This window comes from Tauraco erythrolophus, chromosome 3, assembly GCF_009769465.1.
Source record: "Tauraco erythrolophus isolate bTauEry1 chromosome 3, bTauEry1.pri, whole genome shotgun sequence".
NCBI classification, from domain to species: Eukaryota; Metazoa; Chordata; class Aves; order Musophagiformes; family Musophagidae; genus Tauraco; species Tauraco erythrolophus.
In genome coordinates, this window is record NC_141467.1 from 76163805 (window position 1) to 76190951 (window position 27147).

The 27147-nt window shown below is 39.7% G+C and overlaps 1 protein-coding gene across 1 annotated transcript in view; it reads right to left on the minus strand.

Annotated features, from left to right (window-relative positions):
• MMP16 (matrix metallopeptidase 16) overlaps positions 1 to 25829 on the minus strand; it is a 185996-nt gene extending 160167 nt beyond the window's left edge. Inside the window, 1 exon segment of the mRNA XM_086609441.1 lies at positions 25698 to 25829. Within this exon segment, the coding sequence (XP_086465567.1) occupies positions 25698 to 25829 (132 nt within the window).
• Positions 25830 to 27147: the final 1318 nt, after the last annotated feature.

The window sequence follows — 27147 nt, forward strand, 5'->3', positions numbered from 1 at the left end:
ACACCTGAACTTCAATCCCCTGACACAGGCATGGTCCCCACACTGGATCCGTCCAATGGCTCATTAGTAATCCTTACTTAGTGCTGTTGTATAAAGAGGGGTCATAAGATGAGTTATTGTATGGCTCCAAAATATGCACAAATACACCACGCCCAGGGAAAAAAAACTATATGAAACATTTCACTTTTTCGACATGAACAGAGATTGGGTCAGTGGTAGTATGAAATAATCTTCTCCCCTTAAGAAGAAAATCATGAGTTCTTCTGAAACAGAGGGCTTTTGAATCTTAGCCATGCATGTATTGGTACTCTGCCCTGAATTACACGCATGTACATAGATCAAACTTTTAAAAATCAGGCAAAATTTGTCTCTGAAGTCTGAGGTGCCAAATCAAAGAGTGTGCACTTGATACATAACCTCTTCCCCTAGTAGTCCAAATGTTCTTCATATTTGCAGTATGAGGATAATACTGTTAGAAATAACAATAACTTCTGTCTAATCTACTTAGATTCCCTACCCGCAAGTATGCCTCAAAACCCAAAATTGCATATATGCATTTTGGATTGGATACATGTAATCCAAGCACAATAACAATGCAGAAAAAAAAAGATAGGTCAGTTAACTTTGTCAGAAACAATTGACAACTACCAAACACTCTTTCACAAACAGATACAATCATCTAAACACGCAGAAACACATAGAAACTTTGGGTATAATTATTTCTGGGCTTAATAATTCAGTGTATGATAACGTCAAACCCTTATCGTAATTTCTCTCTATGAAAGTATATTGTTAAAAATGGAAGAACAAAATTGTTCAAACATAAATAAAAAAAGATCACCAAGGGAAAGGTGACTATCAACTTCCAGATTTATTATTCTGTTATTTTCTGTTCATAACCATTGACAAAATGTGGGTATCCAATATGGACAGTGATTAATAGCAGAGCCTTAAGAAAAACAAGAGCAAACTGATCCCTCTGCTAGCTGGTGAGAACCCTCAAGCACATCAGTATAAGCTGACTGATGTCACCTCGCTGATCTCCTCAGTTACTCACTAGGAGCCTGTTGCTGTATTTTTCTTCTTCAGCAGAGCTAAATAATTCATCAGGGCATGGCGTTTTGTGAGCAGGCCAGACTGCAGGCATCAGGCCAGGACCAAGGTCGCCATGGAGACCTACATGCAGCTTCATCCCTGCTCCCTCCCTTGCAGAGAGAAGCCATGAGAAACGGCATCAGCCGAGCAGCCGTGCTCATTTCAGCAGTGAACAATAGGTATAATAAAAACAAAAAGAAGAAGCAAAATAAGGATATAAAAGCATCTGCTGTAACTGCGTTGAAAGATTTAAATGACAAATGACTCATTAAGCAGTTCCTATTTGCACTGATACAACCATTATTTTTCATGAGAGAAGTACTAACCCCCCGTTATTAGTAAGAGTTATTGCTGCTCTTCAAACCAACAGATTACTCTATACATTGCAGATGGCAAATTATTAAAGATACATGCTCTTTAGAACTCACTTTTGCTACTAAAATACAGTTGTAGGGGTAAAATGAAATCCTAATACAGAAATAAGATTTATTGCTTAAATTGCCTTTACCCTCTTAATATTACATCTAGTTACTGTAGAATACTGATTTTCAGAGTTCTCTCATCAGTCTCTAAAAACACAGGCATATTAATTATCTAAATCAAAAAAAATAGTAGTTAGAAACGCAAAAAATTACATCAAAGAGGAAAAATGCTTTTGAACTGTGTTTACTGAAGGGTTGTCTTGTTTCTCAATTAATGTTTTCATTAACACAAAACTAGTGTTTTTGTAAGCTTTATCAATGAAAAAATGAAAATCTATTTTGAAATATTTATAGTAGATCATCTTAATTTTCTAACTTGCGTTCTTTCTTATTTTTCCCGCTACATATTGCTGTTCTTTGACTATCTTGTTCTGCAGGCACCTGTTGTTAAACATCACCATATTTTATTACCCAAAACCACCTGTAAAGAGAGGGCCTAGTCATTTTTTTACTAGATATATAAAGTAGAGAACTTAAAAGAAACTACATTCTGCAACCTCCTAGAACGAAGTTCTTGATTTTTTTTTTCTCACTTCTAAGCCTGTTTATTCCAGAAACCATATAAAACCACTCCTTCTAGCACATTCCCACATCCTCGAGCTTACGCGTTCATTGGAAAAAGTGATTCTGCGGAACGCTGACATCACGCTAATACAACATAGTACTATATATATATATAACCTTCACAAGCCACAGTGTGCTCTCTGTAGGTGCTAATGGGAAAATTTACAGTATGAGACCACAAGCACGTAAGTCAGAGGACCACATGACTTCTGTGTGGTAACCCTGAAACCAGAAGAGGAGCATCTCTGCCTGCCTGCCTGCCTGCCTGCCTGCCCTGGAAGGTCCTTATGGAGCCTCCCGTTGCCTCCAATACACACTCCTGTGAGGGCTGCAGAACCCTGAATCCAGTATGGACTAATCCCTTCAAGTTTTTTCACTATGAGTGCCAGTCTCATTCTCTGCTTTGACTTAATGCTGTCCAGCAATATTCTTGTCTATCACTTCCCCTTCCGATTTTTTGTTTACTAAAAACTCTAGTCAAAGTATAGCAGGGCTGAGCGGGCAAAATAGACTTCTTCTTCTGATTTCCCATACCCCCATAGAGATACTCCATGTTCAAATAGAACTCCATAAACCCAAGGCCCACAACATTTTCCAGCAGTGGTCCCTATGGCAATTGCATGTATGTGAGCCATACAGATTTTGAGACCAATTTCTCCTGAGGTAAAGCTGCTAGATGAGAACTGGAGATGAGTGAACTTCTTCAAAAAATCTGAGGAGATAAAGGTCAGGCAACTCCTGATCTCAGAACCATCAAGCCTAATATAAATCCCAGTCCAACCACCAAAAACCTCAATATCAATGTATTTCTTCTGTCTTTGCTGTATAATTATTAAGGAGGTAAAAGAGTTCAAAAACATACCTTTTTAGGTTTTAGAGAAGACTTTTTTTTTTTTCCAGAATAATATTTTGGCATCAAGAGATCCAGAAATCTAGGTATTAACATGGGACTGACTCTTACCATCACGTATTTTATGGACAGAAGGCACGTGGGACATCTTTTCACTATTTCATCACACAGAGAACAAAAGCTCCCTTGTCTAGAAAGAGACTACTAAATCACAAAAAAAAAAAAATCTGCTGATGCTCTGAAGCACCTCAGACAGAAAATTAGAACAAGTAGAGTCCCTTTCCTCAATTACAAAACAATAAAAAATCGAAGGTTAAAGCCTTGCAGTTCAGGTAGGGACAGCACAATGGATAGCTGGAAGCCCAAACTCCACTACAGGAGGGCAGACCTCCGGGTGGAGTTTGCATTCTCGATGATCTAACTGCAGCCTTCCGAGCCAGCTGGCCATTACATTTATTTTCCATTGGATTTGACAGGTCTGGTCTGCCTCCAAGGCTGCACACAGAACAGCCTGAGTATCATGGATCTGAAGACCTCATTATGAAATGTGTAAAAAATCCAGATACGGTAACAAAAACACCAGCAAGTGTTGGACAGCTGAGGAAACATGCTAAAGGGTTCTGATGCCCACGCTGATTTAAATGGACTAGAAGAGAGTGACTTCCGATCCAGCCTTCACGTAACACCAGAGCCAGGCCTTTTATCCTCTCCTGAACAAACACAGCTTGGAAAAAGTTGTTATTCATCTGCCTTAAAATGATCTATTGTTTCATGAATATTGCACTTACTCCTGTAAATCCTTGCAGCTATTGGTATTAATAAATCTCTTTGATTTTTACAAACTGTTACTTGTAAAAAGAACAAAAAACAAAGGGAAAAAATATATAGCTTAATTTGCTTTATTTCTAAAACATGCAAAGAAAAGGCATAAATGAGAGTCTGTTGCTGCATTTATCCTTTAGAACACAGCATAAGTGGACATGAGGAAAAGTATAAAAAGAACAATTACCATGAAAACTTGCTAGAAATATTGTCACAGATGGATTCAGTGGCTGCTGAGGGTATATGTTGTAAAAACAAAAGAAATAAAGAAAAATCACATTTCCTGACATATAGTTTCTTCTTTTGTTATCATGATCATATGGGAGATAGAGGACATCAGAAACGAGTTCTTTTGGACTTGGTTTTCAGCTACCAGCCTGCTCTTCTACTCTTCTATATACAGGAGTCCTACAATGGACATAAATGTTATTTACAGAGTTTTGGATCCTTTTAACATAGAAGAAGGTAGAAAAATAGTTGTTTGCCTGAGTTGCACTAAATTTCAAATTGTCCCAAAGCAATCTCCTCTTTCTTCTATATGCTCTTAGGGGGAGGGAAAAATGGGTTAGAATGTACAAGCCCTTTGTCCTCTGCCATGGGAAGCCACAGCTTTAACCAGAGGGAGGCCATTTTCTCTACTCTTCACAATTTCTTGAGTCTCTTTCCATCTCCTGGTTCCTTTAGCATCCCTTTTGCACTGTGCTGTTAGTTATTTGATCCACATTTCTTCTAATCCTGTGCAACCCTTGTAGAGAGCACGGCTTATACGCTGGCGTACGAAGGATTTTTAAGTTTGTTATTAGGGGAATGTGTTAACATCAGTGGTCTGACACTGCTTTTCCAAAGATATTAATCATGATGTATGATTCTGGCTCTTTCAGAGATGTTTGGGCAGATTAACTGATGTCAGTTTCCTCATATGTATGTTACGCTAATAAAAGCATCCTAGAAAAATCTCATTTGACAAATTAAGAATGCATACTTTTGTCAAAGGTCTGTTGAAGTTTCACAAGGCTACAATGGTATAAACATACTAGTATCAACAAGTATGAAAGTATTGCAGCTCACCTTTAATCACATAGATCAAATTATCAAACACTCCACTTATAGCTGAACTGGTATATATGAGGAAGACTTCTGGAGCAAGAACTTTTGGATCCATGCCATGATGCCTTAATGACTTTACCACCAAACCACAGATAACTCCTATGGCATATAATAGATCCATAGGAATAGGTGGGATGGTAGGCTTTTTCTGAATGGGATCTTTAAACAAAGAGTGAGCATGTCGAGAATCTGAAAGCGGTACAGACTGAAGACTCAAAAAGAACAATAGGACTGTGGCAGAGTGATTGAAAAGTCTGTCTGGAGTGATGACTAATATTTTGCAGCATACATCTAGAAGGTTTTAATAAATGTCTCATAAAGTGCTACAGAAAGCACAGAGATAATGCTTTTACATAGTATTATTACTGTTGTGAGAATTTGTTTGCCAGTGTTTGTCAAGCATTTAGAACATGGGCATAATTATATGCAGTAATAATAAAACATATTTAGCTGCTAGGTAACTATGAAAGAATGTAAGGCTCTTCCTCCAGACTACCATCACAACTTCATCTTGACGCCCCGTCTTTCTTCCTATGCACTTGGGAATCATGGGCACCTACATTTTGGTTCCACTATTTTAATTGCTGTACTGGTTTTGGCTGGGATAGTGCTAATTTTCTGCATAGTAGCTTGTATCATGCTATGTTTTGGATTTGTGATGAAAACAGTGTTGATAACATAGGGAAGTTTTAGTTATTGCTGAAAAGTGCTTAAACACTGTCAAGGTTTCTTCTGCTTTTCATGCTGCCATGCCAGTGAGCAGACATGTGCACAAAGCATTGAGAAGGGACACAGGTGGGACAGCTGACCCCAACTGACCAAAGGGATGTTCCATACCACATGTCATCATGCTCAGCCATAAAAGCTGAGGAAAGGAGAAGGGGCGACATTAGGAGTGATGGCGTTTGTCTTCCCAAGTAACCGTTAAGCATGATGAAGCCCTGATTTCCTGAAGATGGCTGAAACCTGCCTGCCCATGGGAAGTAGCTTTTGCTTTACCTACTAAACTGTCTTTATCAAAACCCATGAGTTTTCTCACTTTTACCCTTCCAATTCTCTCCCCCATCCGACTGAGGGGGAAAGTGAGGTAGCAGTTAGTAAGGGACCTCCCCTAGGTTCTCTAACCAAAAGGAGTAAAGTGATGTAGGTCTGGATCTACTCATACTAATTTTCTATCTTTGGATATGGGGGGGTTTTGGGTCAGGCACAGCACTCTATGACTGCTATTGGGAGCCCAATCAAGTATCTTTACCTAGCAGGCAGAGCAAGGTAGAATCAATGGTAGTTTCAGGATATCTGTGTTTCACTCTGTACTGTGGTACAGATACACCTTGCATCCCATAAACAGTATCACAGATCTGCATGTCACTATATCTGTCCCAGGATACAGTCCAAACAAAGAGGTTAGGTCAAAGTAGCAACATTTACATCTTGTTCTGCCGGTGACCATTCAGACTAATTTTGAGAGAGAATAATTTCAAGTTGACGAAGAAATTATGATGAAACATAAGAAAAATATTTCTAGTGATGAGCTATATATCCAGCTGGTACATACAGGTTAAGTTAAACTGATTGATAATCATCTGCGACTTTTTTTCTGTAAGCGGCTTAAACTGAGGCACTACCTTGAAAATTGTCAGACACCTTATTTCAAGGATCCCTAGCTAAGTCTCTCCCAGTTCAAATACCTCCATTGCCTCATTTGATACTTCGGTGTATTTTAATATTTTCTAAATAAAATAAAAGAAATAAGTCTTAATGACTTAAAGCTACTTTGCTAAGCACACAAGAAACATTCCTGGAGAATTATGAGCTGTATTATCATCCTGCAAGCAATACTCCCCTGGCTTACATTCATCCCATAGTCTACAGTGTTCAACTAATATCACTGATGTCAGCAAGAGCTAATCCCATGAGTGAAGAGTACAGAACAAAAGCAACATGAAACATTCTAGCTGGTGACAGGGGATTCCACAGCTTCAGACACTGTCCCCTTGCACTTGAACTGAAAGCTTTGTAAGAGAAGTGCTCCAGGTGAAACCACAGCCACACACAGCTCAGAGTAAAACTCCCATTAACTTCAGTCAGGACACAATTTCACTGTAGGAATTTCATTGTCGCTAGCCTTGCTGTATTTTCAATATCCTTTCTTCTACTCAGAATAAAGAAGAGTAAGTTAAAAAGGGGAGAGTAAGCACCATATGCTATATGATAATAACTATATTTACATAAAGAACAAGGGAGGATCTGAAGAACTGAAATTCTGTAACTCTGACTTCACTTTTAGGATAGAAATTGGAAATGCTTGTTATGGCCTCATTTAGAAAACTGTAAAAACTTTAAAACTGTATGCTGCATAGACTAGCCAAAGTAACTCAAATTCTTAAAAAAAAACATGCGTGGCAAATTTACTGGATGTATTGCTGATATGACAGATGATAAATGTGACACAATGAACATTTTATCTCCATTTCAAATCAGTTAATGCTGCATCACACCTACAAGGTCAGCCATAAGAAAAGTTGCTCATACAGATTAAGAACTGGCTTACAAAACGAGAACAGAAGGTGTTGGATCAAGAGAAAACATTTGACTTGTGTAGGAGTAATAAACACAATAGGTATCAATGGCTTGATTTTGTTTACACAGTTTATACTGAAGATAGTATTTCACAGGGTATCAGAGGAGGCTAACAATATCAATGACAAAAAAAACAATATGGGCTTTCTCTTTTCCAAGACATTGAAAGGTCTAGCTTTCCTAAACACAGTTCTCAATAGCATGCTTTCCCAAATCAAGGCTAAAGTCCTCTGCTATGTACCAGGCTGAGCTTTATAAAGACAAATGCAAAGGAAAAAAGCAGAGGAAGGCTCATTTTTCCCCATCTAAGTACTACTCTGAATATGGTCTTAAAGGCAAATAATGCTAGATCATTGCGACTACAGGAGTTCAGAGGGCTGCTAGTACATAACACAAGTTGATCTTCCCAGCTCAGTTCCCAAAAAAAACAGTTCAAATCAATTCTCAGTAGCACTGTTCCTTGACAGTCCCAGGAAGTACCAAAAAGTGAAGGAGTCTTGGAAAGCTCTTGACTTACCTCACCTTCAGCACAGGAGACTCCAAGTACTGGTTGCTTCTTTTGCCTATATATCCCAGCCAGCATACAACTGTCCACATTCTACAAAGGGGTCTTTGGTTTTCTAACCAAAGGGCACATGTTTTCGGGCAAAATTTCATCCACTGTGAGACTTTACCCAGAGATATGGACCTGACTGTGAGACAACAGGGTAACATTTGCGCCATCCACAATCTGCAACCTTAATGGAAGTTTGTGACATGGAACTGAAAACATATAAACTGCAGAGAAGCATTTCACAAGAGTCAAAGGCGTAGGTCATGGTCAGAGGTAACAATTGATGTTTCTGCTTCGGCTGACTCTATTCTCTCACCTGGACACTTGGGTGCTGCTTTCTCCAGCTCAGGTTTGACCAACTATGATACAACGTTGGGTAACTTGCCCTGTCACTAAGCATTCTAGAGACAATGATGGGAAAAACGTGTCTGTCTCCTCAACAGTTGGTCAACATAAGTCAAACTTACAACCAAGAAAAGAGGATCATCAGAAAGCAGAGATTCCAAAGAAATACAGTGCAGGGCACACAAACAAGGTGCTGACTCTCAATCTCATGTATGCACCAAATGGTAATAAAATTTTTTCAGGCTTTTGAAGGCATGTCTTCTAGATCACACATAAAACCTGACTGAGCTCTAGCTCAATACAACAGTATATGCAGACAGATACTTAAAAAAGTCCCATCCTCAAATCCTCAAATCTGGTTAAAGTCTCCTCCTACCACGGAAGTGTCTGGGGCTAATCTTTGTCTGTGCTGCCTGGATGAGGCAAGTCCAGAGAAAATACTGTTATGCAAAAAACAAAAAAATAACAAAACTCTCAGTTTTCCAACACAGCATCTGTCATCAAATTTTTTTGAGAGAAACTGCAATGAATGGCAACAAGGACATAGATGTTCTGGACCTTTCCCCTTCGCACCTCATCTGAACAGAGTGAATCACCAAGAGGGACAAATAAGGATCAGTTCATTTAAGAACACTCACAAAAAAGACTGGTCATGTCTAAATTAAATGTGCCTGAGACCATTCTCCAGCATGAAAAAATTACTGGGACAACAGCCCACCTCCATACTGTTAAACACACAGAGCGTCTTAATTCAAATCTTTCAAGAGGTTGTCCCTGGTCAGTAAAAATGCTTGCTGGTCTATACTGAAACCATGCCTGAAAATATTTAACTGCATAGGTGAGTTCAATGCCTGAAGACTTCTCTGGCATTGCTTCGATTACCAATATAGACAGAGTTACTCTGATACCGAATTTTATACTTTTTGAAACGTGACATGTTACCTTGAAACTTAACTCCTGCAAGTTAACTTGTCATGAGCTTGGTATCTTGCATCAGGCAAATCGACAGGTGAAAGAGACAGAAGTTCCATGTGATATAAAAGTTCATCCAACACTTTTCAGTTTACCATCTGCACTGGAAATTTCTCAACATAATTAAAGATACTGAAGACTTACAACAGTTTGTTAGGTGTGTAAATAGTAATTTAAACTGTATTGGCACTTTTGCATAGAGCTCTCCAGAAAACCTGCAAAAAAAAGTTTTATTATTTTAATGTATATAAAGACAGTCAGATCTCTTTCAAAAATCTTCCAATACTGTGTTCATTCAGCATAAATCCATACAGCGTAACTTGAAACTCGCAGTGAACTCAAGGGAAACCTTCTTGTACAGATTCTGCTTCATCGTAAATAAGACAAGGGTTTTGCGGTCATCTAGGACTGCATTTCAAATACTTTTTTGTCTCCAACAGTAATGTGATTAGGGCTTTACATCTGAGCTGGATGCAATGAGTTAAATTCATTCCACTGTATTTAGAGAGACCCTTTGTGCGACAACACCTCAAAAGCTGAATCTAACCCTATTAATAGAAGCAAAGAGCAATGCCTGAAGGCACTACCTCCTCTGTTCTTTCAAAATCAAGAGCCACAGCATCCGCTGTCATCTGCCATTTATCTGACATAAAACTGTGTTTCTGTTTAGCTCTTACTTTAAAATTCCTGACTTGCTGTCTCCTTTCTTCTCAAGCAACATTTTCTGAATCGTAGGACAGAAATGTGGTGGCTGATTTAAAATATCCCCCATTATAGACATATATGATTAAAATAATGTTGAACACCCTGTTTGCATTCTTGAACAAGCAGAACCCCTATCGTCAAGTCTTCCAAAGCCTGTCCTCTGATTTTCAACTCGTGACTCGTGCATGAAGTCAATCACTATGGGAATTCTGAAGTTTAAATTTATATTGTTAGGCAGTCCACTGTCTACCATGTTGTATCATCCCTCTCAATCAATATCCATTGAATATGTATCAATCATTGGCATTTTTCTAATGAAAATATTATCTAAGTAGTCAGCTACTGAACAGTCCTGTCTTCTTAAATGTCATATATCTCAAAGTAAAACAAAATAAAGCAAGAAAATAATATAAAAAGAAAAAGCATCTGATTACATAGAGAGAGGGAGGATTTACATTATCTAAATACTCATGTAGAATTCATTTATATTACTTCAATACTATTATCTAAATTAACCTCACTAGTTCACAAATTGTTGTTAGTTTATGACTAAAAGTACACATCACTACTAATATCGGTGTTTTAATATACTATGTAATCTTTAACCTGTAGGACACTGGTCCTACCTCACTACAACTCTTATTTGTCTCTCACAGATGCTTCAAAATACCAAGTTAAGAGTACAAAATCACAAACCTAGTTTAAAAGCAGTAAAATCGGTGCTTTTCTTCTCTTACCAGAGAAACCACAGTACCTTTAAAAATAAAAGCTAAATTTCTGATGAACTGCCCAGTCCCTGCTGCTGTAAACAATCAGTGGTCAAGTCGTAGAATCAAACTTAGGCTTGCAAAAAGCAAACAAGCTAACAGCGATGCACAAGGCCAGCCAGGTAGCCACTGTTAAACAGTTTAATGGTGTTATGAAAGTTGTATAATATTAGTAGTCATCATATAGTGAAAACCAGTGTTTGTCGGCAGTTAGAAGTATCTTGACCTTTTGAAGCGGCAAGTTTTAACAGCAGCAAAAATAGCAGCAAACTCAATTTTGAAGGCAATCAAAACCGAAAAGAAGTATGAAGTGAGCACTGTGGCTAGTGCTTGATAGGTTTCATCTTAAATATTTGGTATGTTTCCTGAAGACTCAGCTTACTGGATATAATGAAAATATTCCGTTTCTTCTTTAACTGTGAATTTCCCATCCTTGTTTCAGAAAAAAAAAAATAAATATGAAGATGTGAACTGAAAATCTCAAAAAGCAGAAGAACTAAAAATATTCCAAAAGCCTTTTTATGATTTCCAAACCAGTCTGGTTGATTCCACAGGCCTTATTCACAATTGACAGCATTGAATTAAATGTTACTGGAAAAAGAGACTTTCACACATGGTGTCTGAATTGTCTAAGTGACAAAAAGCAATGAAGCGGAGAAGTCAATTGACGCAATATAGTCCACATTTTTGGTCTAATGCAATAGCTGTGGAGTTCTTAAGGTAGACAGACTAATGCAGAAGAATAAACATTACAGTCAATGACTGTCAGTAGAGCCATCAGCCTCACCGAATGAGGAAAATCACTGTCAGACTGAGGGTGTAGAACAAGGTAGGAACCCAGTCCATTGCTGCTGATAAGAGAAGTTATACTATGTAAGCCCTTTCATTAAATAGTTAGATCCCATCTCAAAACGAGTTAACTTTTTCTCCCCTACACCACCCACCTACTATTCTTTCTGGAAAGTAGTTCAAGAATACCCCTCCTCTGGTGATATTAATTTTTCTTCTAACTACAAGATTCAGTTTACACATAGATAGGTAGCTTATTTCCACTCTATTTTTTTATTTCCACTTCTTTTTGTACCAACTTTATCCTTTATATACTGGTTAAGGCTATGGATTTCCACTCCAATATTTCTCTTAGGTATTTAATATATACATACTCTTAATTTACTCAGTTAAAATACTTGGCATGTCAGTGCTTTTCAAACAGCTTGGAGTAAAATCTCAGATCCAATGAAATTAGTGGTACAATCGGACCAATTCCATGAAGTTAGAATCTCATAAAAGTTTTCCAATCAAGACCACTAGACACAGATGTCTTATTAGAATAATAAGTAAGTAAGCAGTTATGTAAAAGAAAATAGATCAAATATGGGTGGATTCCCTTCTTCTTCCTGTCTCTGAACAGTTTCTTCTTATCACTGAAACATGGGTAGTGTATGAGCTCTAAAAAAAGAAACCATGGAACAAAGCCAACCATGGAACCATGGTTGGACTCGATGATCTCTAAGGTCTTTTCCAACCTAGAAATCTATGAATCTATGAAAGCATATTTATACTCTCCATTTCTATATAAATCTGAAGGCTGTTGATTTCTTTCAACAACCCTGTGAATTCTTTGTTCCAAATGAAAAAACCACAATTTTTAATCTTTTTATTAGATACTTTATCAAATACTGTTAAACAACTTTCAACTACACATGTAGCTATTTTATTTCTAAAAACAAGTAAACACCTGCAAAGCCCTTGCATCGTAGGACACCTAAAGTTAAAAGACCCACTCAGTCCTTTTCTAGCTATCATGCTAAAGCTAATAGGCATGATGAATTTCCCTGTTGTGTTAAGAGTTGGAACATGAGCAAAGCTATAGTTGCTTCAGGCTCTCCTGTCCTTCCTCACTCGTAGCTTTTGCAAAACATCACAGAATTTATTGTTCTAACACTTCTAAAGCTTAGTTTCACCTTAAGAATCATTTCCTCAGCTGTTGAAAATTTAGAGAAAGAAGGGAATATTCATAAAGACATTAAAAAAAAACTTTAAATGAAATGGAATCTTTATTTTGAGCAAAGCTAAAGAAAGAACATGTTTCTATAGAATCTAAATCTTTTGGTCCAAATTAAATTGACATCACCTCCTTAGAAAGATCTTGCACGTAGAGAAAATTCTCTAATATCTCAGTGGAAAAGGCATCTAAGCAATTAATCTATGAAGAACAATGACTCTATCTTTATCTGACTGCTAGGACAAAAAGTGAATTCTCTTGGCGGACGGGAAAAATGATGGGATTATTCACAAAGGAACTGAAATACTGTTTTTTCTCTAAATGAGCCTGTCAGTCCAAAACAATAGAGCAGAGCTAAATATTACAAAGGAAGCTCTTCTGGAATAAAAGATTGCAGATATATCACTCTTCCTTCCCAAATGCAGACCTAAGAATCAACAGCAGATCTAATCTCTCTATAATTACATGATAGCAGAAAACTCATTCAAATAGTACATCAGGTAGCACACTCAGGTGTTTCAAATTTTGGACTTACAAATAAGTAAATAAGCAAACATATACACATAAGCTGGTCAATAACATTGTTATTCTGATCCAGTAAATTTCATAGTTCTGAAGAGCTAAAGCAACTAGTGTAAACAAATCAGTCGAATTACATACCTGCCTATGATGAGATCTAAATTCTGGTATTAACACAGAAATGCAAATTTCTGTTGAATTAATCCACATTTTACTTTACATAACAAAAGTACTTGAAAACATAGCTAATTATTCTTGAGGGCCTAGGGCTCTTACCCAAAGAAATTATTAAAATGTCATTTTCATTTTTATCTTCTTGGAGATTGTCTATCAAACAATAGACATTTAGCAAGCTTATTCTTCTAGAATGTATCTTCTAATTATTTTTAAAAAAAAAAATGCTTAACATTCTCTTCTCTCCCTGCAAGAGCAACAAATAACTGTTTAGAGGTTTTTATGTTTTAGAAGGAAAGACAGTCTTTAAAATCCTTTACAATACATCATTGGATAACAGTCAGGAGCACTAGTTTATAAAACGTGCCAGAAGTACTCTCTGTAAGTTAGGTAATGCGTTTTACAGATTTAAACAAGCCCAGGCCTGGTCTCCTTGAGGTTGAAGGCAAAACTGCCTTGTTGACAGTGGAGAAATGTTGTGTTCTTTATATCCCTAACTAAATACTTAAAATACATGAGATCTAAAGATGTAAGAAAGTGTTAGCCTCTTGCACTGAGGGAGAAACCTATTTAATAAGGTGCAGGGCAGCAGAGCGAGAGGGTAAAAACTGTACTACCATAAAAATTGAGGTCTGCTCTTGGTTTTGTCAGAAGTACAGGCATCTGGTGTGATCTGAGATGATCTACATTATCCAGGGGATGGCAGATACATCATCAGACCTTTAAGAGATACATGATTTTCTGGAACATTATCTAGAGGCCAAGCAAGACAGACCATAGGGCATAAACAACAGCGGGTACGTAGGCAAGCGTACTGAATCCCACCATTGCAGACGGAAGGGATTCAGCGCCAGACACCTGAATGCCAGTGTCAACCTGGCGGGAGTCCTGTAGATATAGGTGTCACCATCACCACCATCACTTAGATTGGGAACAGGATTCAGTTACCTGAACTGAAGTGTCTAGTGACACCTGAGATGACTTAGGACACAGTCTGGCTTTTTGTTGCTAGCCTAAAAGATAAAACTTTCACAGGTTTCATGCTATTTGTGCCAGCCCTGTGCACATCTCAGCCAAGGGCACCCAAAATGGTGCTGGATGCCTACAGGTAAGCAACTAAATTACGGTACTAGTCAATGCCAACAGCAGAGTCCAGAGAAAAGACTCAAGTCACTCTGATACAGACATGAACCGGTTGCTCAGCTGAATTAGTCTCACCAGGGAGCAGACCATTATTAATACGCAGGAAACACGTACAGCATGTTTGAACATCTAGATTTAAGTACTGTTCTCTCCAACTGAACCCCTTTCCAAATCTAACCCTGTAGCTTGCACACTTGCTGGAAAATATACCTCACACAAATCATCCTGCACAAATCTCATCATCAGGATGTATATCAGCAAACAAATTCAACCTTCCCACACAAAATATCTTGAGATCCTTGTTTTGCAAGTGTTATATAATTTGCAAAGCATGGACATTATGATAGCGTATATGTGCCAGTGTCATGAACATCTTTAAGTCTGTGTTTGCGACCACAATAAGGATGTAATGTGTGGAATTCCAAAATAAGATTTTTTAACGGAGCGTAATATCTAGATATCCATAACACTCCTAGTAATATCCGATTTTATTCACTAGGTAGTAATACCTAAATACAACAAGACATAGGACTTTGAGGAAATAATCGTAAACTAGTCAAACCCTCCTGAGACAGTGTCAGCGATTCATACACATCCAGACATCTTTTAAAATCAGGTAGTGTTAGTCCATTTCAACTGCAGTAAGGATTTCAAATGGAGTGAAAATATAAATCAATCTTTAATTCCTCTCTGCCCCTCCTGTATTTTTCATTCTGTAAAGTCAAAGAAATGCATCGAATTATCAATCAGTGCTTGCCATCTATGCTCATAAACAGCTGCTATCATCTTGGATTAGAGAACAGACACCACTTACTATTAAAAATTGCCTAACCTAAGCCAACTTCAATCTGTTGCCAGTAGCTAAAGGAAAAGTCTGTTGAAAAGAATTCTTCCACTGTAGTTTTCCCTACTGTACTTTTACCAGGTTTTTTTTTTTTTCAATTCCAATTTTGGAAGTCCCACCACTGTGGATTTTAAAATTTGACTTGGCAAAACTCCAGCAAATATACAATAGTTAGCAGTCTTTCACCGGCAGAGAAATAGGCTCTTTTGAGAAGTCTTTCCCATCTCTAATATCTCTGAATCCATGGTTCAATGACTGACGATTTTCCTTGGTTGCAGGAAATGGTCTGTAGGAAGACAAGCTGAGGGTAAAGAAAATTCAAAAAAAAAGAAGGAAAAAAAAAGAAGAAAAAAGATAAAAGAGATAAGAAAAGAGAAGCAAGGAAAATAAAAGGAAGGAGGACAGTGGAAAGAAGGAAGGAAGGTCATAAGGTGAACTCACAGTACAGGAACCCTGAAGAAAAGGATTCGGTTTCTACTTCTATCATACTTAACATATCAGCATAGCAAATCTCTAATTTCCCCTGTGCCTCATCCTCCCATCATTGAGTTTTTAACATCCAGGGGTACGCAAGCAGCATGTCTGCCTATTAGTGGTGTCTAACAAAAAACATTAATACCTGGAGCAGTGAAAGGCCAATCTTTTACTGTATTTCATAAGAATCCACAAATATTCAAATGAAAAAGGAGAAACTTAGGTACTATGACAAGGCAACATGAATGTTCGTGGAACAATTTACTTATTTAATAGTACAATTGTCCAAAAATAGAACAGTTTAATTTCGCATCGTGTAACATTTACAATCTGATCCAAAATTCATTTTCTTTGTTAAGTCTTACATTTATTTAAATACATTCTGAAGCAGACTATTTGTTTTCATATTTGGGTAACAAAAATTATCTTATTCAAGCTTTCATTCTGAGAGAGAATGTCAATACTCTCTTATCTTCAGTCACCTAATGACATCCTTTACATAATCCTACCGATAATATTCTCTACCAGGTTTTGGTACTTAAATATTAAAAAAAAAAAAAAAAAACAAAAACAGGAAAAAAAACACCAAACCACATCAGAATTTGAAGTGTTATAGGCACATTTTTCACCTCTTCTGCTCTGGTACTTGTCTTTTGAACATATTCACTACTTGAATGATTACACAGCAGATCAAACTGAAATGTCGTATTTATATTTTACGATATCCCTCTACTACTTTTTATGAAAAAAAAGTGAAACAGTCCTGAGACAAATGAATGATGAAGATATATTCTTGGCTCTTTTAAATCACTTCTCTTCTATTGTTATCGACATGTATTGGAAAAAGCAGCGAATACTCTTCAGCTAATCCAATTCACATTTGTGCAAGCTAGGTTACAAAGATGGACAAGCTATGTGATTGGTATGAAAACTCATGCTGAAACTGGACACACAACCCCGATCTCCAGCCCTCCAGTACAATGCCTCAGTCACTTACTCACATGGCCTGTTTTTCCTACGTATTTAAAAGTACATGCAACAGAGAAAGAGATAATAAAGACCCTTCCAAAGCTGACATTCCATGTACGAGTAATGAAGGACAGAAGTATCAGAATCCAGCACTCCAAAATCAATAACAAAAATCGAAAAATGGAACACAGTCCTGGGTTGTAGGGGTTTTTTATTTTTTAAAACACATGGAAGTAATGAAATAAAAAAAAAAAAAGCCTCATATGCCAAGACTAAAATCATGCTGTACAGTTAGCAATATAATACTATTACTTCTAGTAATAATAGATTTTATTGCGTGGAAGACAGATCATTTATTTTACTTGCAATTAAATGCATTATTACTATTCTGTACAGCATGTAAACCATGACGTGTAGATAAACACAATCTGTCAATTTCTCTGCAAAGATTGTGGGTCAAAGCAATTTCCTAGAAGAGCATCACACAACCAGCCTCTGAGGTAAGAAAGAAAAACGTGACAGGATCATCACCTTCAGATCCGGATGCAGTACAAAAAGGAAGCAATTTCCTCTTTGGTACAGTTTGTAAATATCCACTGATACATTTAAAGGAAGTATGTTCCTTCCTATTGAAAGGGATGATTGTTTTTCTGTTTTGCTATCTATATTTTAAAGAAATTGGTAATTTTGCGTCTGTCTTTCAGCTGGTAATTTTCTGAAAAGGCAAGTTTTCCCCTTGCCAACCTGTATTTCACACTTGTAAGTGGAGATGTGATTACATGTTAGCAAAAATGAACAGCACCAGTGAAATAAAACAACTGTTTCTCTACAAGATCATGAGGAAAAAAATAATAAAGACCAGATTTTCTGAGGTTAGCATTTCTTTTCAAATTTTCCACACAACTGTGAAACCAGTTCAATTGTTTCATAAAAGGTAAAAACACATAACAGCATCTTCATGTACTACAGACATGTCATATGAGCGGGAAAAGCTGATGAAAATCAATACAGATTTGCCTGACAGCAGTTACTTTGTCCTCCATAACCACAGCCTGCTATGAAGAACACTGGTGAGTTAACACAATCAGAAGCTCAAAGTAGAGGGCATCAGTCCTAGAGGAACTTTCTTTCCCCAAGCTCTGAGCCATTCGGGACAGACGCAAAGCCACTGCTACCAAGAGGCTGCAGTAGAAAGACAAATCTACATCCATCCTGCCCCGACAGTGACAGATGTTCTTCTAAGATGCATCCATAAGGAATTTGTTCAAATACTCCTCTCAATGTGCAGAGACATCTACAAATACTCTGTAGCACAACTGCCCCTTTCAACACTGCTATGCCACACAAGAGTCAATCACGATATGATCCATAAAGTATTAATTCAAAAGGCAAAATGTTTTTCATTCACAGTCACAATTGTCAAATAATATGCTTTAGGAATGTTTTCTCACAGTGTAATAAAAACTGCTATTGTTCTACAGAGAGCATCAAGTGACTTCAGTGTTCTACAGAGCTGTTGTGGCTTACTGCTTCAGCCACATATCCCCTGCTGGAGCAGTTGTAATCCCAGAATTTTAAACCCCTTTCCCAATACTAGGTTCAAGCCTCACCACTTGATACTGGATTGCCTAATGCTAAACACTGAAATCAACAGGGGATAAGTTTCCTCACACCTTGAAGCCTTGATCTTGAAATTAACAGGAGATTTTAAGCATGACAAAAACACCTGAACAAGCCCTTAAGTCAATTATATGCTGTAATACCTCAAAAGGTATGCTAGGAACATTATGATCACAGCTGAAGTGCAGAGAACTCCTCAAACGGTACAAACCAGCAGTTAATAAGTAGAGAAATATTGTGCCAACAGTTTTGGTTACTAAGTAAAACTACAGAATTTTTTTTTCTTATTTATGTAATTTATGTCAATTTTAATTCATCACAGAAATAAGTTGTTACCACTTAATTGCTCTTACTGTACAGCAAAGATGCTTATAATGAATGATGATAAGCAGGAACATGAATGAACAGTTGCCAGGCAACCGATAAATAAAGGTTCCAAATAGCATGACCTCTCTTTAAAGGATAAAGCTCTAATCATAATTATTTTTCAAATCCATTTCAGTGCCAACTAAAATCATGTTTGCAGCACTAATCCTGGTCTTCCTCATACAAAATGAAACCAAATCTGTCATTTGACATATCACAGATAACAAATGAAACAGACTCAACCTGCTCCTTCAGACTAGGTCAATAGTGTAGTTTGAGGATAGCAGACAGGTTAGATAATAAACTGGAATCCGAAACAGAGAGGTGAGAAGAATTAAGCTGTTTAAATAGGTTATTAAAATTTATAAAGAGTTACATTGTTACTTTAAGGATCTTCAGAAAGCATCAACACAAAGTCCTCCGGTGTTTAACTTCACAAAATGATCATTCAGGAAAGTAGAAGGATGACACAGACTTTAAAATACTGAAAACAGATGCAGTTTGAAATGTTTTCAAATCTATATAATACCACATTCTATCTTTATAAACTCTTACAACTCAGTCTTGTCAAGTGCATAAGCAGAGCTGAGGTGCCTAGAGCAAGCACTGACCTTTTAGATGGATTAAAATAAAACTGACAAAGAGCAGCATAAATCTTAAACCAGTTAAAGAACACAGTATATCCATTCTGAAGAAACAATGAATGGTTATGCAGGAGTTTTACGTTATGCCTCCTGAATAACAGAAGGCAGAGAGCTTGCGCTTCTTCAGGGTTTCTTGGTAGGCTAATGAATTGTGTACTTATTTTAGTAAGATGTCAGAAAACATTAGGAATACATGTTTTGGTAAGTTTGTCTTGCACTACATAAGGTAATTACATAAATCTCTTTATTTAACCATTTTATTTCTTTTCTTTAGTCAAATTGAAAATCACTAGTAGCTGTCATGCTTAAACACCAAACAGTCAAAAATCTGCAATAGGAAAATAAGATGTATTACAATTATAACCAAACATGTCTTGCAGCTAAGGTCTAACATACTATGTCAATTGTGAACTCGTAAGAACTGAGATCGTCTTTTCAATCTGTCTTTGAACGAAATACAAGCAACAGGATCCACAAATTTCCCTGCAACATCAGTAGCACAACTTTACAGTAGAAAATTGATCTACTGGAATTTTCATAAACAGGAATTATTGTTTAAATTACAGCAGAGAATGCACTCTGCTATCTCCACATTTCTTTATGTCGAATGAGAGCCAGTTCGTTACATAGTAGGTATTTGCCTTCTATGACAGAAAAATGTTCTGTTGCCTATCGGACACATAACTTTCCAATTATTTTCCTTATCTAGATATATGTGCTCATCAGAAGCCTTTACAGGAGGTTTTCTGTGTATCTGTATTCCCTCAATAATCACACAGGAAATACAGATACATTATATCTACATTTTTATTGGCTAATATTTCACCCACCAACCACCTCCACCACTGGATTCAGTAACTCCTCTCCATCCTTCTTAATAATTTCAGTTTGAAATTCTTGTTCTAACAAAAATTCAATTCATTTAGTTGATACCTTATGCAAGAGTGAGATTCAGAGTTTAAATAACTGAGAATCATGCATACTGACTGCAACTGAAAACAGTGCAGAAGACCCTGTAAACTCCTTTTAGGACATGCGGCACTATTTATACCAAAACCACCTTAATTGCTTCTCCAGTTTTGAGCTTGCATTTTAACAAATTATAAAAATATTATGTTGTGCTTGTAAACCTGACAATCAAGCCCACTACTTGAAAGATGTGTAAAGGCGATACTGGAGAATTTTTTCCTCTCCCAAATATTCATTCCTTTTCAATTACCAGCTGAAGAATTAAACTGGTCTGGTTTTAAGCTTAAAAGACCCAAAGCCTATGGAAGAAAAGGTCATGCATTACCATCCAGCAGGAGCTGGAGGCTATTGAAAAGGAAAATAATGGGGTTCTCAGCCACTTATTACCATGGAGGAAACTGATGGCGTTTTTCTGAAGTTTGGATTCTACTGTATTTTGTCCACAATGTGCAATTTAACTGTCCCACCTCTGAAAATGGGAGAAGAGAAAAGACTGTATTGTTTTAAAAAGTCGCACATACTAAAATAAGTGTCATTTTAAGATCTCCTCTAGGGATTCGAGTCTATATATTTAGCATTAGAAGAAGGAACGTAGAATGTATCTGCCAGCTTGAGGAGAGAGATGATGAAGTGTGCTTTGTCCCTTGTGCTTCCCGTATCACAGACACAGTCAATGAAACTAGGCATGATTCTAAGAAACACTTCTTTGCTCAACAGGCTTTACGCAGATACCCAGCTGAGTAAGCGTAGGCAGTACTAGGATCCAGAGACTAATCTTACTCTACATTCATGCTGATCCTGTCTTCTTCTGACCAAGGTATTCTTTTTTCAATAACCATTTTTCCCTTAACAAAATGGTGATACCCTTTTTCATTTTTTTATATCGACTATTCAATAGTAGATTAAATATACACATACTTGTTTTTTAAATATACACATAAACTAACATAACAGTAGAAGATAAACTCACAGGCTAATAGCAGCTCAAACAGCACAGTATTATTGGTTTCAGGAAAACATAAATATATAAATATAGTCTATATGGACAATACTTGCGAAAGATCCTCTATAGATACTCCCAATAACAAGCAAAGGAGTTATCTTTGAGCAACACAAGACATTATTACTATAGTGAGGAACCTAAGAGAGAGAAGGGCGAAGCTGATTGCTCTGTCAGTTTTTAGTAACTATCTTGTGTGTGCTTTTTTCAATTTTACATTTAATGTTTTTTTAATAACTCTTATTCCACTCACTACCTCACTGATGGACATTTCCTCTGGCTAGTGTACAGAAATAGTTGAAAATAGTAGAAAAACACTACATTGATGAACTCTACATTCTGTCAGTGCACTTACTCATTGATGTTATAGTTTTGTACCAATAATTCAGCATTGAGAAGAGGGAGCTAACAATGTAGTCCTCAAGTCTTCTCATGATGTCAGAAACAACGTCTCACAAAAATGCCACTGGTAATCAGTGAACTTTGAAAAGTAATGCTAAAGTCTTCTTCCCCATAAGACTACGTGAATCATAAACTTCACAGAATCATAGAAACATAGAACGGTTTCGGTTGGAAGGGACCTCAAAGATCATCTGGTTCCAACTCCCCTGCCACAGGCAAGGGACACCTTCCAGTAAACCAGACTGCTTCATCATCATCATGATTACTTAAACTGTCAGTCTACAATCATCTCTCATGCAGCTTTGCCACAAAGCCTTCACTGACTCAGAGTGCAAGTATGCCTCTCCAGAGCCCCATACTCTGTGATTCAAATCCTACTCAGCTATGTCTATGACATGAAATACCACATGCGTGAATACATTTCAGGACTGACAACTCAGTTATCATTGGAAGCTTGAGGACTTCATCTATGTAGATGTTTGGTTAAAAGAAATTTTATCGAGGGACAACAAAATTGTAAAGAACAGTAATGTTCATACAAGCTTGTAAACTTCAGCTTTGTGTTTTTCCTTGAAAAGTTAAGATTATTATTTAGTATCTTTGAGCTACAGTAATATCACCGAAAAATGGCCCTGCACCACAGCCTAACAAACCCTCATTGAAACAAGCAAACCAAACAATCTAACACTACTACATAGATTTTGCTAATACTACCACATAGATTTTGCTAATCAATCAGGAACATGGATTAAATGAGAGAGAATAACAAGAGGGTACAAATGATCTCTGCATTTTATAATGTTCAACAGGTATTATCTGCACTTTATTTAGAGACAAGAAAGAATGAAAAGAAAAAAAAAAATCTGCCTCCCAACCATCCTAAGTATTTGTTCAGTGACATTTCATTCAACTAAACATACACCACTTCTTCCCTGAACCTTACTTTCAGTATTTATTCTTATTGCAATAGGAAATGTTTGTCATATTTTCACAATTTACTATCAAGTACAAAAGTTTTATGCACTTGTGCTGACACAGAGGATCACACAGCACAATACACGCATGCTGTTGCCAAGTCCTTTGCCTCAAATTTCCCATGCATTTAGCCTTTGCTATTCACAACAAAAAGAAAGTGAATTTTCAGCACTATCGAAACAATGTGAACATGGCAATGGCTGTTCTGGGGCAAATGTCAGGTTCCTTTAGCCCAGGACCATGTCGCTGACAGTGGTCAAAGGCAGCGGCCCAGGGAAAAATCCCATATTTTAGGACAGCTCTTGAATACTGGAGTAATTCCCTGGAACACTCTCCTGGCTCCCAGCAATCTGTGGCTGAAAGATTTAAATATGAAAAGAGATGAGGAGCGCTGGCATGTGACAACACACTTTGTTTCAGAAGGACTGGGAGCAAGAACAGGAGATGGCATATTTCAGTAGGAAGAAATATGTGCCCTCATCACACACGCACGCTACTTCATTCCACCCAACAGCATTTCTTGTTCTCGATATTGCCTTTGCCCTCAAAATGTGCCGTTTTCCATATGGAAGAGGTGGCAAAAATGAAAGTGTTTCCCTTCTTCCCTCATAAAACCTCCTTCTGACTGGAGTTGGCCTCCTGTTCATATTCCACTTGACTAAACCAATCTTTTTTCTCCTCCCACACTAGCTCCATCTGCCGCCCGTCTCTCCAGCAGAGCCAGATGCCAGCAAAGCAGACTACTGTGGGAGGAGAAAGTTCTGTCGCTGGAATTTCTTCCCTACACCCTGCAGGGGGGCAGCCTGTGAAGCCTGGAGAGGAGACAGGGAACGACTTCCTCTCTTCCACGCTGCTCTCCTCTGCTCATCAGTAAAGAAGGCAGCTGAGGACACGAGCAAAAGAAGGACAAAACTTGAATCTGCGCTCTGAAATTTGCGACTTGAACACTGTTTAGCAAAAGTTTCGCAATTGTACTCCAGACCCGAGCATGGTACACGCTGCAGAAACATGTTAGAAGACACAAGTCCTGCCCCAAAGAGCTTACAATCAGAGGCAGAGATGCACGTTTGTGATCAGGCACGAACAAGACTGGCTAGAGCACAGATGACAGAAAAAAAGACTAGGATTTTGAATCGGAGGAGATCTTAACGATGGAGTAAAAAGACGTTACTTGCAAGAGAAATAAAAGGCAGAGAAGCTACAGATGTGTTGTTAAGCTGAGAAAAGGATTGCATGTGGCAAGGCAGTTGCCTGTAGAGAGGGAAAGACTAAAATGAAAGCAGACGTGGGGAAAGAAAAAGTGATTTTTTTATATGTTTGAGGCAAACTTGCAGGAGGCAGAGGGAGAAGTAGTACAGGTAAGAATTTTAGACAAAAAGGGACAGAGTCTAGGGACAGAGGAGCATCTGCGGGAGCAGTGTTGCCAGAGACAGTAGCAAGAATGAGTGTCACTGAGTGAGAACAAGAGCTCATTAAAACAAGCAAGTGTGCATATGTGCGAGACAGAGGAAAAGACACAGACTTAATTTCTGAGAGAAAGAATTATGGGAACACAGAAGACGAAAGAGAGTAGAAACAAGAATGACTGAGGGTGGTGCATGGGTGCAGCAGAAAGTTTGGAGAGGGCAGGACAGAAGAAAGCGAAGGAACACAGAGATCTAACAGGAAACCAGAATTATGTATAAGAAGTTGAAAGAGCACATATAAATTAAAGAGACATATAACAAGAAAGATTAAGAAAGATTAAGAAAGAATAGACAGGGAAAGGAAGAGGGGAAATATACACATCACATTGAAACAGATTAAGAAAAAGGGCTCACAGCAGAACGAATGGAGTGACAGGAGGGGGGAAAAGGATGAAAGAACATATGCAAAGACGATAAAGTCAGTAAAGGATCATTAGTTAATAAAAAGCACTATGTAAAAACCTCGAATGAAAAAACTGGGAGCGTATAGAAGAGTGACTAGAAACGGATGTCCACCAAATTCTCACTGTCACTGTAAACTCTCAGGGTTTGCCCCGTCTAGGTATCCCCACATTTTAAAGTTCTTCCCTTGGAAAAATTCTGTTTCCTGGTCCTCCATACCCTCTAACTTTTGAGCTGTAGTTGCACCTTTATGCCGTTTGTTTCACTATTTCTAGTGGCAACTCTTTTTGTTACGTTTAAATCGGAAAAAGATCTTATTTTGTCAATTACTCTACCAAAAGGAAACGTGTCAAAATCTCCAGTTTCCTTCCTCCCGTCCCCATAACGCTCTTTCATTCATTCTTCTTTCAAAAAAAAAAAAAAAAAAAAAACAAAAAACAAAACCAAGGCTGAGGAAACTCAGCAATACAGCGGCATCCTAAATCCAAGATATTCACAGAGCCTTCCCTGAGCCGCGCGTACACGCTACGCCCCAGGTCTCCTGTGTGCCCGGGCGGAGGGTTCCCCGTCTCCCGTGGGCGAGGGCAGCGGGGAGGCGCGCGCGCTGCGCTCCGGCGCGCGGCATCGCGCTTTGTGCCGCCGCGGATAACGGGAGCTCCGGCTGAAACGCATCCGTCAGGCGGGGGAACTCAGGGAGGGGAGCTAGCTACCGGCCGCTGGAAAGAAAGCCGACACAGGCGTATGCCCTGGCTGCTGGAAGACATGGCTGGCTGGATATTTGATGTGATTTTATTTAGGGGGTATAAATAAAGGGGGGGGTGGGGGGGCGGGGAAGGGAGAGGGGGGAGCACACACGCTCGCACACGCATACGGCTGATCTTACCTCCACATTGAAATATTGCTCCGCTTTGCACACTGTAGCACATAAAATCCAAAGGAAGGTTTGCAAGAAAAACACCCTGGACTGAGACACGAAATCCAACCGGCTTCCAGTGCTGAGTGCGAGTACGATCATAGTGAACTGTGCTTCAGTGGATGGAAGATCTCTCTCTTTCTCTCCCTTTGCCTTAAAAAATACACAAACAAACCAACCCTCCCCCGGTGTCGGTGAAGAGCCCGTAGCGCAGGTTCACCCACAGCAGGGGAGGAGGAGGAGGAGGAGGAGGAGGAGCAGACACTTCACAGCACAGGCGGCGGCAGCGGCGACAGGGTCAGCTCTCGCTCATCCTCACCCCCAGTCCCGTAAGGAGGGAATGTGGCGTCCGAGTACCGCCGCAGCTCCTGCACGACTCCTCTCTGCCCAGCAGCAGCAACTGCCTCCCCGTGTCCTCCCTCCTCTCCTCCCCCCCTCCGTCCTCCTCCCCCTCCTCCTCCTCCCTTGCCTCCTCCCCTGCCTCCTCCCCCTCCGCCCAGGAACGGCCGGCCTGGCCGCCCGGCGGCTCGGCTGAGCTCGGCTCGGCTCGGCTCGACTGAGCTCGGCTCGGCTCGGCTCGACTGAGCTCGGCTCGGCTCGGCTGAGCTGGGCTCGGCTCGGCTCGGCTGAACTCGGCTCGGCTGAACTCGGCTCGGCTGAACTCGGCTCGGCTCGGCTCGGCTCGGCTCGGCTCGGCTCGGCTCGGCTCGGCTCGGCTCGGCTCGGCTCGGCTCGGCTCGGCGCCCTGCCCTGCCCTGCCCTGCCCTGCCTCGCCTCGCCTCGCCCCCCGCCACTCCAGAATGTTCAGCCGCAATCTACATAGCCCCGCCCCGTAGGCGTCTTAAAGGCGACGAGCCCACCGGGCCGCCCCGCCGCCGTACGGCCGCGCTCGGCGGGCAGCCAGCCCGCTTCCGCGGAGACCGGCTGTCAGAGCGCGGCTGCCGAGGAGGAGCGCTCGGCACGTCCGTTCAAGCAGCCGCCCAAGTGCCAAGTCCGCCGGGAGGGCGGCTCTCCCCCCGTCACGGACAAGAGCCCGGCGCGACGTGACCGCTCCGAGTCTTTTCCCGCTCCCGCCGCGTGTGCCGAGGGGTTACCACACGAACGCACCGCCCGGGCCGGGCTTCCCCGCCCGCCCTCTGCGCCGGGGAGCGGGGGCGCAAGCCCGGCGGGGTGGCGATGTGCGCTGCTCCCGCTGAGCGACCGTGAAACGCCGTCTCGGCGCGGTCTGCGAGCGGCCGCCGGGCCGGGCGGGGCGGGGCGGCGAGGGTGTCCCTTGGCCTCGGCGTTCCCCGGCCGCCACCGAGGGGCCGGGGACGCGCAGCTCGTCCCAGCCCCGGTGCGCTGCAGTTTAGCGGCGCAAGCCCACCCGCCTGGCCGTGCTGCCGGGAAACCTCTCGGCACGCACCGAGACGGAGCGCGG